Here is a 16,698-nt window from a genome sequence, read left to right as displayed (position 1 = left end):
TTCTCTTTGGTATCATTTTTCATAATGCATTAACCTCTGCCAAGGAGGTCATGTTTGCAGCCTGTCAGCAGGATTACACAATAACTACCAGTTCATGAAACTTGGTGGAGCATGGGCCAAGGAAGAACCCATTACATTTTGGAGAAACATTGCATTTGGCCGTGGTGGAGGTCTGCGCTCTCCAAATGTCTAGTATGTGCCTGATCTGTTGCCCTGCAACAAGTCCCTGTGTTTCCTTATCTGTTATGGTTGGATAACAGAATACTTTTGAACAGTTTGAACAGTTTAATGCCCTAACTCAGCTTTGATGTTTTCCGAAAGATTCACTTATAGCTAAACAATGGTATCTATAGTAATAATAAAAGTTAAATTCTCATCCGGTCACATGTACAATCTCATCCTCAATCTCAAAAACTATACTTACAATACAGTGGGGAAAATACGTATTTGAACCCCTACCAATTTCGCAGGTTTGTCCACTTGCAAAGAAATGTGTGATCTATAATTGTAATGGTAGGTGTATTTTAACAGTGAGAAATATAATATCCACATATCCACATCAAGCATGGCGGTGGAAACATTATGCTTTGGGGCTGTTTCTCTGCCAAAGGTACACGACGACTCCACCGCATCAAGGGGACTATCCCTCCCATTGTAATACAACCTTAAGGATTTTCAGAGGATCTGCAAAGAGGAGAGGACCAAAATCCCTCCTGAGATGTGTGTAAACCTGATGACCAACTAGAAGAAACGTCTGACGTCTGTGCTTGCCAACAAGGGTTATTCCACCAAGTACTTAGTCATGTTTTGCTAGGGGTTCAAATACTTATTTTCTGCATCAAATGCAAATAAAGTCATAAATGTTATAATATGCAGTTTTCTGGATATTTTTGTTGATATTCTGCTTCTCACTGTTACAGTTTTTCCCAATCGTTTTCAGGCATTTAGCGAATCATGGGTCAACTTCATCTAATGCTCACATCTTCTTTGCACAGCAAGAGTCTTCTCTGGCGAATGGGTGAACCATTTGTCATTGCTTTCAAACAAATTTCTTTGAGTTTTAACACACTTTTCAAAACAGTTTACACACTTCTCAGAGAAAGACACAAAACCTAATTGAATAACCATGTCAACACATTGCAGACACTAAGTAGCAGCCTACTGGCACTGCTCTCTATACTCTAAATATCGTCAGCACCTGTGTGAACTCTCTGTGCAAAACTAATCAAGCAGTTCTCAACCTCTAAAAAAGGGTCAATAGATTGAAGTTGATACTACAGTAAGCATGTATCGAATAGGCCACCAGGATGAGGACAAGGAAGAGGTTGTGGTAGAGAGGGGCCTCTGTCAGGGGATGTGGCATTCGTGTAAGATGCTCAAATGAAATTAGGGCAAGAGTCATTGATCTATAGTGAATCATGACCACCATGAGAGAGGCTGGCCAAAGGGTTCTTTCAAACCTGAGCTGTCATACTGTGGCATCAATTGTTTGTACTTTCAGCAATGACTATGACACTTTGCTGGCCTTCACAGTCAATATAATGTATTGTGTTTCACTGTATTTGCACTCTTGGCAACAACAATTTCTATACTTTTGTAAAGTATGTTGTCACAATACAATGTATACTGTAGTTTCACTAAATTTATTTACAACATATACGGTCGAATTCTGATTACTTTACGTAAATTTACAGTATTTACAGCCTATTGCACTATTTTTAGAAAATCAACACACTGGCCCAAACTGGCGTCAGGGGGAGATTGTTCACTGCAGAACAGAGCTGACCTTTTCACTGTATATTGAAACCTGTCATTTTGACATACAGAATATACATGTAATGTGGAAAAAGGACTGCAATACTGTAAATATTTTTGTGTCAGAATCTTTGCCATTTTGTGCACAGTAGAACAAATGTTACGTAATCAATGGTGTTGACAGGTCCTTGTTTAGAATATATGATTTAGTGTTTAGCAATACAAAAACAGAACTACAACATTTTACTGTATACAAATTTTCAGGTGTCGAATACTTTCTGACAGTATATTCCTTAAGTAAGAGTTCTCAGTACAAAACCCGAATTGTAGTACATTGTCAGTGGTAAAATAGTCAATTCTGGGAGGGTGTTGCACAAAAGTTGAAGTGATGCTTTCATAGGTTGATATTGAAAGCTGTATTTTGAGTTTTGCTATCTATTGTTAAATAAATAAGAAAACATACATTTTTAATTGAGCACAAATTGTAGGTTTTGAAGGAAATGTTTGGTTTTGATGGGTGTGTGATACGTTTTTGAGAAGGTAGTGTCATTCTGCAAACATCATATAGTGTTTTGGTCATTTCAGCTTCAGTTAAGGGCTGTGTGTGAGCTGTTTTGAAAAAGTAAACAGTGAATGGTAAAATTCGCCAAAGCGATGGAGAAAAACTGTAATATATACCTACCATTACAATTATAGATCACACATTTCTTTGCAAGTGGCCAAACTTGTGAAATCGGCAGGGGTTCAAATACTTATTTTCCCCACTGTATGTGCGTTTCATATATGCCTTTTTGTAACAAATCCCATGTAGTGCAAATCACAGACCTGAGACACATTTTTTAGTACAAATACAAATGGCGCATGTACAATGTGTGTTCACTGTAACCATCACACTAACCTATGTGGATGTTTCACACTGTGACAGGGGGCTGCTTATTTACCCTTTCAATTCAACCAACCAGGAGAAAGTTATCTAAATAATGGGAGATTCTCAAGAGACCTAATAACCTTCAGTGTAAAAGGGCCAGAGGGGCCGTCATACTACAGTAGACTTAAATGATGCCTATTAAACTAAATTACATCATACTACAGTAGACTTAAATGATGCCTATTAAACTAAATTACATCATACTACAGTAGATGTAAATGATGCCTATTAAACTAATTGACATCATGCTACAGTAGACTTAAATGATGCCTATTAAACTAAATTACTGTGCAAATAAACATGTCAGTTGGCAGGCTGCCCAACTGACTGACAAAGTGCACTTGATGTTGTGTGAATCTTGAAGATCTTTAATTTTTTTCAGCTATTAATGATATTACTATTACTAGAAACATTGTTTGAAATAAATAGCCAAGGCTTACACTTCTTGATGGTTGCATGGTTGCATATTTACACTAGCCTGACGATGTCATACTCATAATTCTAGTCAGGCTATGAGTCTGAGACTGAACCATTGGGCTGTGATTATGGGGCGTGTTTACACGAACCAGGAAAGAAAATGCCTATTCGCTGAATTGGATACCTAGAACCAATCAGAGCAATGTAGTATTACCATCTGATAGATTAAACTTGTACCTGATTCCGTAGGAAGGACGGCAAAAACATCTTTTCAATCGACAAATGCCTTGATCGCGTTTCTCTGTTCCTCTTTCAAAATGAATGCGCTGTCAATATCTGTTGAGATATGCCTGCTCACGTTACTTAATTAGCACTCAAGGCTAGAAGCTACCATTTGTTTCAATGTTTTTTTTGTCTACGCGTTAGCATAACCTATCAATAATGGTCTAGAGTGCTTCAGTTAAGAGCTACTATCCTCGGCAACATTCGTGTTGCACATACACAACTAACCGAGTCAATGTAGACATAAAAAAAGTCGTGTAGATAACTTAAATCATATCAAATATGTCCCACTAAGCTCCCGAGACGGCGCCATCTTTGTTCGATGTATTATTCTATCATCAGGTCATCTGTCCATCAACGTATAAAGCCCGCCCTTACAATTTGATTGGTTTAGATTGCTTTCTCAACTTTTTCGAAACGTTTAATCCCTCCCAACTAGCTTGACTCCAGACTGAATCTCCCAGACCAAACATTTTGTGGGCGGAGTTCAGGCTGGTGTTCAGGCTGGTATCCAGGCTATATTTACACATCATTCACATGGATTAGGCAACAGTAAATAAAATTAAATGTATCTGGAGAGGTACTGTGTGGAATCAACAGTGTAGTGTTTCACACAAAGGGCCGACACAGAGTCAGTTTAATCCATCCAATCAACCTGCCATCTCCCTCTGTACCCAGGTCTGCACTGTCATGGACACACACACACGCACACGCACACGCACACGCACACGCGCACGCACACGCGCACGCGCACACCCGCACACCCGCACAGCTTGTGTGCTTGTGCCAGTAAAGCCTTATCAGCCTTGTTTTAAATCAGTGGTCCAGTATATTTTACTATCAACAGAAACAGCTTACAAAAGTGTGTGTTCCTGTGGGTCAAATATCCCATTGGCTTGTGGTGTGCTGCAGGGCTCCATTCCATTCCTTTACTGCTCATTTGACCACTTTCCCATGTCCTCACACCGCACAATGGCTGGAATTAAACATGCATAGTGATGATTTTACACTTGAATCTACAAATTATGTGATGATTTTACACTTAAATCTAAGAGCTGCTTTCAGTCATTTCAACCAAGCTGATATTTATATTTTCAGCAATATCTTTGAAGCAGTCCAGCACATTGCTACTGAATGGAGGCGGGACATTTCATAGAGGAAGATTAGATGGCAATTGTTAGAGTGGCACCTAGCAAACAATGAAGTCACAATAACCACCAACAGTGAAAGTGAGCTTTCACAGGTAATACCACTATTTTGGCTGCCTTCTATTCCTTTTACTATAACAATATATTTCTGTCCATGAAGACATATGTGAAGACTGTTTAAATCCCATGACACACACTGAAGGTCAGCCGTTGGCCAAGGTTGGGCCATCAGTGAGCGTCTGTGGCCATAGTTTTTGCGGCCTTTTCAGACAATTTATCATTGCTGACAAAAGTTCGGGAAAGCCCCTTGCGCCTGTCACTGCAGTAGACCTATCCATGATTGCACCCAATCAGTGTGGTTTCTCCTTATTTTTACTCTTCCTTTCTTTTTACACAACCAAAAGACTAAAGGATGACAACGCCAGTGCCATTTGCAAACTTCTCATCAGACATATTGTTGAATAGGAATAGCTATATTACGGAACCGTCTGTGGTGAATGAAAGTGGTGTGAAGTTAGTAAGGACAAGCTGCTTTGTTTATGGTTTGGTATGGCGAGTTAATTCCTCTCACTCAGGCACAGAACATACATGCTAGTTGGCCATTGGCTGTAGTCTTTGCGGTGTGTACAACTCAAATGTTTTGGTCCAGACAATGGCGTCATGAGGCGAGGCAATAGTTGACATTCATCATAAAAGTTCTCTGATATCGGTTTGGTATGTCTTTGGCTTTAAGTTAAAATAACAGACAGTGGTGCACATTTCCAAGAGATAGCACACTATTTAATGAAGGGCATCCAAGCAAATTATTTCAAACACAGTGAAGTATGAAAAAGTTAATAAAGATTAAAAACTCAGTTAGTGTGCAGAAATATTATAAAGCAGACAATTATATCCATGACTGAAAACAAAGGCAGTTGGTAGAATATCTGAGAATACACATACATAAAAAAAACATCTACATACATTTCAAGATCAAACTAATCATAGCAAACAACTCTGTGTTTCTCAAATTTCAGTGAGTCTTGAAATGCGCTCATTTAAAATGCAATTCATTGTAGCAAATTGTAACAATTAATACAAGTTATTTTAAGCATTAATAGTGTAGTACTACAGGTAAATATTGCTTTCATATTTTTACCATTATGTTACTTTATTACCTTTAGTTATTGTCTGAGTAGACATTGAGAAATTGATCTTTTCAAGAACACAGAAAATCATCACTTCCAAAAGTTTGGGGATCTTAATAGACACGAATGATGAATACATAAAAAAAAATGGCATGACTGATCATTCTGGCCTCCCAACATACAAAGTCAATTATATCAAGGTTGACTGTATCTTTTGGTGTTTTATTAATCCAGTATTTTCGAGATGAAAGTCTTACAAAACATGAAAAAGGCTCCCACAAATATTTTTTCTCAACCACCAAGAAAAGTCATCTTTAAATTCCAATCACAGACTAAGGGTTTATATTGTGTTAAGCTGCACTGTGTGAGCTGCCTGGTTGACCAGCCTTGTCAAGTAAATCTTCATGACACAGCATGCCTATGGTTGTAGAATTCATAAAGTTTCTACCTCTTGGTTTACGCAGAATGAAAACCCAAGTCTAAGAAACATGTTGGCTTAGTGGGTACAAAAATATTTAGCTTTAAACAACTCCTTTGAAGGGTATTTAAATAGCGCAAAACGTTCTCATTCTTCCATAAGGACTACACAGAAAATCATGTTCTAAAACGAATCAGTCCTTCCAGAATCGTATGCGGAATTGTTGTAATTATTCTGTCAAAAAGTGACTGAATTTGCTGTGGGAATTCTCCAAAAATGGCAGGAAATCCTTGACATTTGGGAAAACCCAAGATCGCAAAATCCTGGCAGGACTGACTAATCAGCATTACCAAGTAGTTTAGGGAGTTGACTGGAGCATCAGTACTGTACATGCTTACGTAATGTAGTTAAGTGCTATACTGTTTCTTACAAGCTCTTGCAAAAGCTGTTAGTAATGTCAAAATCATATTGGTCCATCAGTATTAGCACTCTGGCTACCGTATCAAGAACGCCATGCTCTCCAGTTACGCCACCCCCCCCCCCCACACACACCCCCCCAACCTTACACGCACGCACACACAAAATACCCCAGATGCCTACAGAAAGGCACCCGTTACGTCATGCACTGTAATGAATTTAAATACAATAATGAGATGGTTCTCATGGAAATTGTGTTGGGGGGGGGGGGTTATAGATTTGTGGGTGTTAGCCAGTCTTGCTAAACAGTCGAAGAAGGACTGTTGGCAGTCATTTTTGCTCCTAAATGGAATCCAGAAGGTCATCTATGACTATGAGTTCCCTTTATTACAGTCTTTTACCAATCTTCAAATCGACAGTAAAACCGTTACGGAATTCTCAAAAACTTAGGAAAGAGTGATCACTAATCACTTCAAGAATAAAACCAAGGAAATAGTGATCACTAATCACTTCAAGAAAAACAATAATGGGCAAATACACCAGGCTGCAATTGGATATAGTATGCAGTTGGATAACTCTGATTGGTGGAAACTAAAGGAAAGTCTTGTTCCATTGTTCCTGATATTTCTGTCAATGCAGATGTTTATTCAGGGGCAAAATTAAAAAAAAAAAGCAGATTTGTTTAAATGAACATGCCCCCTTAGCGCTAGAACTTTGGTCAAAAGCACACTGTTCAGTGAGGTTGTGGTGTGCAGTTTATGAGGTATGTCAATGGTCTAAACACAACTAACATTTACAGAACCCTCTAGAACCACTGCCCATACGGTTCCTTTGGAGTGCTAAGGATTGGTGTCCAAGTCTCCTGGTCAAAATAACCATGCAACAGCCCTAAGGCCTTTTGACCTTGAATAGTCGATCGTTTAACCTTAAACAGTCCATCTTTTGACCTTGAACAGTCCATATGCCAGTTCATGAGACAAGTGTGGAAACGTGAGGAGATCCCACACCGATATGGGACTACTAGACGTGTGGGACCTCAACGTTCCCAGGTATGTCTGCATAGTTGCATCTCGTAACACATAGTCCTTATGCTGGACTGCATCAGCTAGGAAGCACATCCAGGGGACCCAACAGGAACAGAAGCTACAATCATACTGCCCACGCAAGGGCTGTCGGGTAAAAGGTACTTGTCTAGGTACCGACTGCAGAGGTAGAAGAGAACAAACCTCCAAGAAAGGGGCCATACTGAATAGCACACGTGGTGGGTGAACCCAACTAGAATGGCAACCAGCCTGGCCAATCAAAAGGCAATGTCGCTGTAAGCGTATCCAGCCTGGCCAATCAAAAGGCAATGCAACTGTAAGCGTAAGGCTTTGTTTGTCCCTTTGTCCTTAAAAGGACTCGGCAGGCTGGTTACTCGGAAACTGCAGGAGCCGTTTCAAACAGACCAGAAATCGCTAACCTTGTCTTGCACACAATTTCCCCTCGTAATCAGAAGTGACTTGACCTTCAGTCACCCTTCCAAAGTATGACACCAACACCGAGGGGAGCACATCCCTTACCACCCGTTCGGGTGGACTGGTGACAGCAGGCGACATTCCAACAACAAGCATCTTGCTGAAGGAACGCGTCTCATGGTGCCTGTCCCCACCATGGAGGTTCTAAAGACACAGCGGTTCTAAAAGGGGCCTTCCTTGGCTTTACAGGCTAATGAGATGTATTGAGGGAATGCTTTAAACATGTCTTACACTTCTTCCTCGAATCTCTTAACGCCACATAGAACTTCAGGGCTAAGATCGAAAGAGTACTCAAGAACTTGAATGACGCCCCCCTGCCAACATGTTCTTTAGGTAGATTTGCTTTTCTGGCCTGTTTTCGACCACAGCGGAGGCCCCCTACTCTTCTGGTTGTGAATGAATACAAACGTTCCTGTCCTATTGTAAGCCACAGGCTGCTGCCAAAGATGGGTTAGTGCTGCTCTACCATGGAGGAGAAAGCTTTTATTCTGGCTTCTATCGTTTCTCTGCTGTTTCTGATCGATGCATCCAAAAATCTGAAACGAACACGAGATGAACTTAACGAGAGTCAATCTTTCCTCCAATAGAAATGACAGAATAGATGTGTGTGCGTGATTTCAAGTGAGTTATACAGAGCTATACAATGAGGTAAAACCGGTTTTAAAATCATGGAATTGGGTAAACCTGAACAGCTTGAATTGATAACCTCTCGTTTAGTAAAGCTCCACAGTTCGAGTTCATTGTTTTATTCCTTCCAACTGAGCTATCTTTGAAAACAAAGGTTTCGAGTATGTTCTCTCGCTACTAAATCTAAATTTCCTGCCCTCTTGACCTGCTTAATCAAAAGGATATTAGGCTTACGAGTCGAACGAGTATCATGCTTTCCTCCAACCTTGGGAACTGCCGTTTCCCTCCCCTCAGAGAGTACTGCCATTGAATTACATGATATGATGAATGAGGTAGTTTTGTTTCCACCAGTCAAAATGATCTGCTAGGACTGCAACATACACTACTTAAACTACTACAAACAAAACGCATGGATGCAAGATTTGAACAGGGGTTCACTCAATTAACTATTAGGCGCTAGATGCGGACACAGCTTTCTTTACTTTTGCGATAAGGAATTTTCGAGCGGTCACTGTTCTATCAATTAACCTTGTCTCAATCCCTGAATATGGATGTGACACCAGTACAATACTTTTGTGGGTTAATGAAATATACATATACATGTTTGCTGCCTTTTATAACAGACATTACGATATAACACCTACTGCTGACATTTTGATTCAGCTCAGCTGATTAAGAACCTCCTGAAATAATCTCCAGTTTGACTGCAGTGTGCTTTATAAAAGGACATTTCAATGTTACCAAAAATTAACATTTCAAATTTCAAATAAAAAACATCCTGATTCCACCAGGGAGTTTTAATTTTGGGTTGGCTTTCATCTCGTAGTGCATTGGTTTTCATGAAAACAATAAACAATAGTCTGGGCATGGTGTTATTAAATCATTATCACACTTCTAATGGATTTTTCTAAGTACACGCTCAAGCCTACGCATTTGGCATGTTCAGATGAAATCAAGTACAACCAAGAGCTGTAACCATGACTGCAAAGCATGTAGACCATGATTGGAAGAGCATATCGCATCATGCCACAGCATGCTCATTTCTGCAAGACATAGCAACCGTAACCGCTAGGGCTGGGCACTGGCACAGATATCCTACTATGACTCGACTGCAAGCTAATGATTTGATTCAATGCGATTTGATTCCGATTCGATATCGATACGAATGTGATATGAAATACTATATGGAAGCTTTCCTTATTTAGAGAGATGTTTAAAAAGATATACAGTAGGGTGACCGCATCGCAACTTATTAACGCAAATCACTGGAAATGAATTGTGAAAATCAAAGCCATGTATACCAAATAGTTTTTATTTGAGGCACACATGAGAATAGTTGCTTTAACAGTGAAAAAAATGGATGCAACAACAGGTTTTCCTCTATGCGTTAGCAGTTTGCACAAGTTGAAAGAGATGTCAAGAGATCAACATCTAAAGGGGATAACTGGTAATAATTGGCTTTTTCTTTACTGTGACAGTTAGACTACGCTTAACCATTGCGAAAAAGAACCTAGGAAACCAGGAAAAATGCATAGTCGCCTAAAAGTTTGATCCATAAATGTTACAGATCGATATCGAATCGGATGAATTTTCGGATGAATGAAGTGATGAATTGACAAAATAATCTTTCAGCGCACCCCTATTGTCAGGCTTTTCGCAGTACATCTGTGGCAGAGGGGGATATCTGTTGTCTCCTACTTGTCTTCATTAGACAGACTTTCTGGTTTTGAGGTTCAACAGGACCAATCGTTTAATTAATTCAACAACTAAACAAATCGTTACTTGTAACTGCTGTGTGACTGACCCATCAGTGTGACTGACCTTAATCCAAAGCCACTAAACGCATAAGGCATAGTTCAGTTCACAGATTAGATCTGGAGCCATGCCTTTGCTGGTGTTAAGGTGTTTATCTAACCGTTTGGGCTGAGGACATATATTCCCTATTGCCACCACTGCTCAACAACATCTTAACTACTCCCCTCTCCATTATTGGGTTTTATGGATTCAGATATCAATCATTTGATACAGCGGTTAATACAACAATGGTTTTCATGACCCTAAGTAAACTGATGGGTACTTCAGTGGAAACCTAAATGATTTCCCCTGTATGAAAATGGGTAGGCTGTCACTCAGTGTGTGGTATGACCACCATACACTGGAGTCTTGCTCTAAGCTGTGGTGGGCAGACCACAAGGCTATTGCCCCTGGAGACCTGGGTTTGAGGTAGGGAGGGGCGACTCTCTCCCTTTGCCACAGAGGGGTTCCCTGTCCTCTATAAGCCCTGGACTGTGCCTTTCCCAATCACTAACCAAAATACTTTCAGTCAACTGATTAATCCATTGACTGGGTCTCAGGTCTTTGCATTTCAAAAGGACAAACTCATGATATTACAGAGATCCCACTGAACATGCCCTACGTTAGTCTTTCTCAACTTCCTTTGAGTTTTGCACAAGGTATTCATTTCTGATTGTAGACAGCGCAAGAGAAAATCTTATACACCACATCAAAATCAGCTTAAGCTCTACAAAATAACATCATCATAATGTATGTCCGAGGTACAGAACGCTGCAAGATAAGGCTTGGTAATCTTTTTTACAAAAGTTTGTAGCTTATATATATATTTGTGTTTTTAAAATTGCACTGTACTCTCTGTACTGTACTGGCTTTGAGAAAAAATTCTGCCCACTAAATTTTGTTAATAAAAAAAATGTGAGCGCAAAATTGGGAAAATCATTGTCAAACATATATATATATATATATGTATATATATATATATATATATACCCTGACCGAGACAGAGCATGCATTACTCAAGCTTTGATGAAACTCTACTCTAATTTGTGCAATTCTTGAGTTATGAGGTGCTTCAGTCAAAACATCTAAACCCCTATGTGCATGTGCCCCGTACAGACATTACCGAGAGGTAAGAGCACTAGGCACATATTGTATTAATAAAACAGAAAATATCAATTCCATGATTTAGTTTTTTTTTCTCTATTAAGTTTCTATTTTGAATTATTTCCTGATGATTACAAAAAAGTTAAGAGCATTTTCTTTTAAAAATACAGTAATTCACTGACAACTCACTGGCAAATAAAAATCAATCTTTAGAAGTTTTCTTTCTTAGTTTAAAGCCATCTGTTAATGAGTGGCTGAGCTGACCTTTCCTTATTGGCCAAAAGATAGCTGTAGTTTAAGATTAAGAGTACATTATAAAAACATAAACAAAACAAAAACACGTACACAATATATAGACATCACATTTGAAATTGAGAGGCAATTTTCACATTGAAAGAGGTGTTCTTTGTTTTTCCGGTTTTCTTCATGAACTGAGGTATGTAATGATGGGTCATTCCTAACTTAATTTCCCCATGGTAAATATTCCCATGCTGTCATATGTGCGAATGTTTTTTTTTTTAAACCCTCTTTTGAAAAAAATCACTTACCATGCACTGGAATCCACTACCCTCCCTTTCTCCTGAAACAAACAATAATAACAACAACAACAACAGCAACAATAACAGCAACAACAAGGGAAAAAATAACAGGCTTTGGACCATGCTCTCACTTCCCCCCACCCCATTTTAGCTCTCTCCGACTTAACTTACAAACCCCCTTAAACAGTCAGCTCCCAAGTGGCTGATTAGCAAACACTAGCTAGGTAGAGGACCCGTGGCCGGGTACACTACCGCCTCCCATGCCAGGGCTGCTGCCCGCCATCCCCCCGCCGCCTGGCGGCTTGGGCTGGGCGGGTCCGCCGTGGCCGTGCTGCAGGGCGTGGCGCTCCAGCAGCGTGCGGTGGGTGAAGGCGCGGTGGCACACGGGGCAGGAGAAGGTGCGCTCCACGCGGTGCGTGCGCATGTGCACGTTGAGCGAGCTCTTCTGCGTGAAGCGCTTGGCGCACACGGAGCACTGGAAGGCCCGCACGCCCGTGTGCACCACCATGTGCTTGAGGAGGTAGTCGCGCAGCGAGAACGAGCGCCAGCAGATGCTGCACTGGTGAGGCTTTTGGCCTGTTTTGGATGCGCGGTGAATGCACACACGTGAAGAAAGCACACATATGCAACACACAACACACAGACAGAGAACATACATTAACACATATACAAACGCATACACACACTTATAATTACTGATACGGCCAAAGCTGTGCCGACAGGGCTTCTGTCAAATGAAGAGCAAGAGAGAAAAAGCCCTGCATGTTTGACAACAGTGTGGTATTATTTCAACTCTATTATGTCTATAACTTTCTCAATAACATCTTTGAAACATCACTTAACTCGAATTCTTCAATAAATTATTGGAAGCTTGGGTTGCAATCATCAAATCAGGCTGAAGTCAGTCCAACTCACCAGAGTGAATGAACATGTGCTTGCTATAGTTCTTCCTAGAGCGCAAGGACTTCCCGCAGTGGCTGCAGTCAAAAGATGTCTCGGAACCTTGGGCAGAAGGGGAGGGGCCTGTGGAGCAGGGGCCGGTCGTGGCCTGGGGAGCGGGGGTATGTGGTGCCGGCGGTTGGGCCGGCTGATTGTTCTCTGCCCCGGCCAGGCTGTCAATCCCCATCGGGTTGCCCACATAGAAGGACGAGGGCTGCGATTGGCTGACTGGGTACTGAAAAAGCAGCTGGCAGGGGCAAAAAGGAATGTCAAATTTGTGTGGGTAAGGCACCAAAAAAAAAAAGACCCACCTAAAGCCACTTTTTTAGTACCATAACAAACACCATAAGGGTGCATACAAACCTGATTGTTGATGGACTGCGAAGAGGTTGGGGGGGAGAGCGGCTTGTTGACTCGCCCTCTGGGGTTAAAGGTCATGGACTGAGGTGTTTCCGTCTGTGGCCAGAAACTTTCTGAAAACACGCCTTGGTCATCGTAGAAAACCCCCTCCTGTCATCCAGGGAGAAGAGTAGAGGAAAGATGAGTCGTTTGGGGCCAGGATTGATTTATGGGTTCCGAGGAGTGTTGAAGTTATGATCACCACAGTTATAAAGTTATGACCAACCAACCAGGAAAGCAGCTCAGTCCATCATTTTTAAGAAATTTACACTTGAAGTTAATTGAAAAAACATACATTTCATTCCGAATTGCAACAAAAGTAATCATTGTGAGACCTGGCTCACTTCCCTACATTCCCTACAAGACTTATTGTCTTAACCAGATGTCATGCCTCTGCAAAAGATGTAGCCAAGTTACACACAAACAGAAGGAGCCTAACTTAATCTTTCACTCAAATAACCTTTAACAAACATCTCCAAACATCTCTCAGCATAACAGCATGAACACCAAATACATAATTCAATGCAGCATGTGACGTTTACACACATGGTCCTGCATACACTTCAAGCTGACCTCTCAAACTGAATCTAAGTGTGTAGAACTGAGACCCAGGTAAGGCAGATGGATGGTCTCAAGGTCTCACCTGGCCGAAAGAGGCCATCTGCTGCTGGGATCCGTCGTGGTCTCCCCCCTGCCTGCCCTGGTCCAGGCCGAACAGGGCCGCGTCTGCCTCCTGGATGCTCTCGTCCTTCACCACCACCTCCTCTCCTCCAAGGACCTGTCAACAGGAGACGTGTCACTTAATTGACTCTTTTTAGCGCCACTATATGAAACAACAGTAGCGCAGCTATGCTATGTCAGTTATCAGGCAGTGTAAAACATCGGCCATTCTGTTAAACAATGAAAATGCTAAGTTTAATAATGGATTAACAATCTATAACTTCAGTTTAATAATGGATTTACATGACAACTCGAACGTTAGCCGATAATTAACGCCGTTACGATAATGATAAAACAAACCACACATTTTTTAAAAAATCTTTTTAAGCAGTTTTTCTGGCACGTGCACTCACCTGTAACCTGAGTGGCTGTCTCTGCTTGCGGCTATGGCTTACTCCCCTCTCCCTGTCTACGTCTCGTCCGCGGTCCTGCCCCTCCATGTCTTCCTCTCCGCTGTAGTGCTCCATCCCCACCACCAGGTCCTCGCCCACGGAGCCCAGGTCGGACATGTTGCTGCGCATGCCGTCTCTGCCCATGTTGCCGCTGCCATCTGCAACACCCACCGCTGAGCCGCAGGTGGAGTGAGCGCTCCCCGCGTCGCTGCTGGCACTCCCGCCGCCGCCACCACCGGCATCACCAGACTGGGCCAGCAGGTCTCTCAGCTTGTACCGCATGTCCTGGGAACAGCTTGAGCCCGACTTCATGATGCCAGAACCAGCGCCAGCCACGGAGCCCAGGGCGTCAGCCCGGCACATGGACACGGGCCCCATGTCCCCAAGGGAAATGAGACCCATGGAGGTGGGCGGGTCGAGCGGGTTGGTCCCACTCTGGCTGGTGGCCACCGCGCTGCCACCACCCATGTTGGCTCCGAGGCCGCCCACAGTACTGCCGTCGCCCATGCCAAAGTTGGCGAAACCTGGGAAGCAACCACTGCCGCTGCTGCTGGTGCCTACACTGTCCCTCCCTTTGTTTCCTCCCCTTTCTTCTTGCTTGGGCAGGACTCCGCCTGAAGAATGGCCACCTCCGCCACCCGCAGCACCACCACCCCCTCCGGCGCCGCCACCACTGCCACCTCCACTGCCCCCTCCGGGGCCTCCGCCCACCACACCGCGCTTCTGGGAGATGATCTGGGTGCACTCGTCGATGACGGTCTTGATCTGCAGGATGCTGGCAGCCGTGAGGATGCAGAGGGCCTGCGACTGGAGCACCACCAGCGAGCCACTGTACAGGAAGTCCACCAGCTGCCTCACCGTCTCGGCCGGCACCAGCGGCGGCACCGAGATTTCCGAGTGGCCCAGCAGCAACTTGTCCTGGAAGAAGGGGCTGCCGGCGGCCAGAACGCAGGCGTGGGCCCGCAGCGAGGCGTCGTGGATCCGCACGGTCACGTCACAGAACAGGCCCTCACGCCGCTGAGAGCGCAGTGCCTCCAGCACCGACTGGCTCGAGTTGTGGAGGTGGATGTAGTGCACGGTCTCACCTGAGGTCATGGCCGGGGCTAGGGGTGGGGGGAGCTGAGGGGACGGTGGTGAGGTCAAATAGTGCTTTACAAGATCAAAGCCTGGAAGAGACACAAACACTGGTCACTCTCATTTGTGATTCTTCCTTTCCTCCCTCCCAACATGAATGGCAGTATTTCATGGGAAATGCTGTGAGTCATTTGGGTGCATGACCGTATTCACATCCATTTCTGAAGGCAAATCATATATTCTTCATAACATTTCAGCGTTATCGGAATAACCTTGGACACAGATGTAAACAACGACATATTTATTAAGTATGAATAAACTTGGCAACCGTCAAGGAATGCATAGTCGAATGAGCGGCTCGCAACCAAGCTGTCAAAGATACAGGTGTGACATAATTTTAAAATAACAGGACAAAGCCCTAGCAGTTTAGTGTAGAGAACCAATGGTGGAAAGGCGTAGTGCTGTCCTCAGTCAGCTCAAACATTTATCAACGCATTCGATTGTCTTGCTTTGTGAAGTTGTTGGTTAGCTAGCTAGCAATCTTGCTTGACAGTAGGCTAGCTGGCAAACAAGCTTGTTGGGCCACCAAGCCCTTAGCTTTCGCTGCCATCTGGACAGTAGCATTGGCAACACAAAACAAAACGGAATGCTTATCTACACATTGTAAAGAATCTCACGTTAGATATGTATTACCTTTATGGTTCTGCAAATCTTCGAGATGGTTGACAACCAAACCAAGTGCAGCCCGCGACGAATTAGCTGATCCAAACGTTAACTGGCATAGCTAACTAGCTAGCTACATATAGGCTAGGTTGGTTGACTAGCTACCATGTCAACTAGATGTATTTTTTGCAAAAGCGCACTGCAAGCTATTTGTCGTGCATAACAGCTACTGAGAGACAGAATATATGCATTCGAATTATTCATCAACGTGAATATGCCAACTGCAGTAAAAGTCGTGTCTATTTTTTGCTAACGTTACTTAGCTTGTCTGCCTCCATTGCAATTTGTAAGAGATGTGGTAGGACAACCTTCTGTGAAGCTATCACGTCGGCACATTTGCAGGCTGTTTAGCGTGTGGGCGATTCTGCTTTTCTGTTT

The 16,698-nt window shown here is 42.7% G+C and overlaps 1 protein-coding gene across 2 annotated transcripts; it reads right to left on the bottom strand.

The window, feature by feature from the left end:
- Nucleotides 1-6,683: 6,683 nt before the first annotated feature.
- Nucleotides 6,684-16,634, bottom strand: zbtb45 (zinc finger and BTB domain containing 45). Of its 2 annotated transcripts, XM_080851081.1 has the most exons (6): nucleotides 16,291-16,634; nucleotides 14,485-15,689; nucleotides 14,055-14,189; nucleotides 13,376-13,522; nucleotides 12,989-13,259; nucleotides 6,684-12,649 (listed from the first exon to the last, which is right to left on the bottom strand). In XM_080851081.1, exons 2-6 carry the CDS (start codon nucleotides 15,616-15,618, stop codon nucleotides 12,294-12,296), a joined length of 2,043 nt encoding a protein of 680 aa, XP_080707207.1. In that variant the 5' UTR covers nucleotides 15,619-15,689; nucleotides 16,291-16,634; the 3' UTR covers nucleotides 6,684-12,293. The 2 variants fall into 2 exon arrangements, with proteins under 2 accessions (XP_080707207.1, XP_080707208.1); XM_080851082.1 differs by lacking the exon at nucleotides 16,291-16,634 and having other exon boundaries at nucleotides 14,485-15,799.
- Nucleotides 16,635-16,698: the final 64 nt, after the last annotated feature.

This window comes from Sprattus sprattus (assembly GCF_963457725.1).
Source record: "Sprattus sprattus genome assembly, chromosome: 1".
Taxonomy (NCBI): Eukaryota; Metazoa; Chordata; class Actinopteri; order Clupeiformes; family Clupeidae; genus Sprattus; species Sprattus sprattus.
Note: the sequence above shows the minus strand (reverse complement) of the source record. Positions and strands in the feature narration are given on the sequence as shown.

Excerpts from the sequence above, each read along its gene's own strand:
- zbtb45 (XM_080851081.1), bottom strand. The coding sequence starts at position 15,618 with ATGACCTCAGGTGAGACCGTGCACTACATCCACCTCCACAACTCGAGC. Across the intron at positions 13,523-14,054 it reads AGATGGCCTCTTTCGGCCAG|GAGGGGGTTTTCTACGATGA; the intron begins GTGAGACCTTGA and ends CCTGGATGACAG. Across the intron at positions 13,260-13,375 it reads CGCAGTCCATCAACAATCAG|CTGCTTTTTCAGTACCCAGT; the intron begins GTTTGTATGCAC and ends TGCCCCTGCCAG.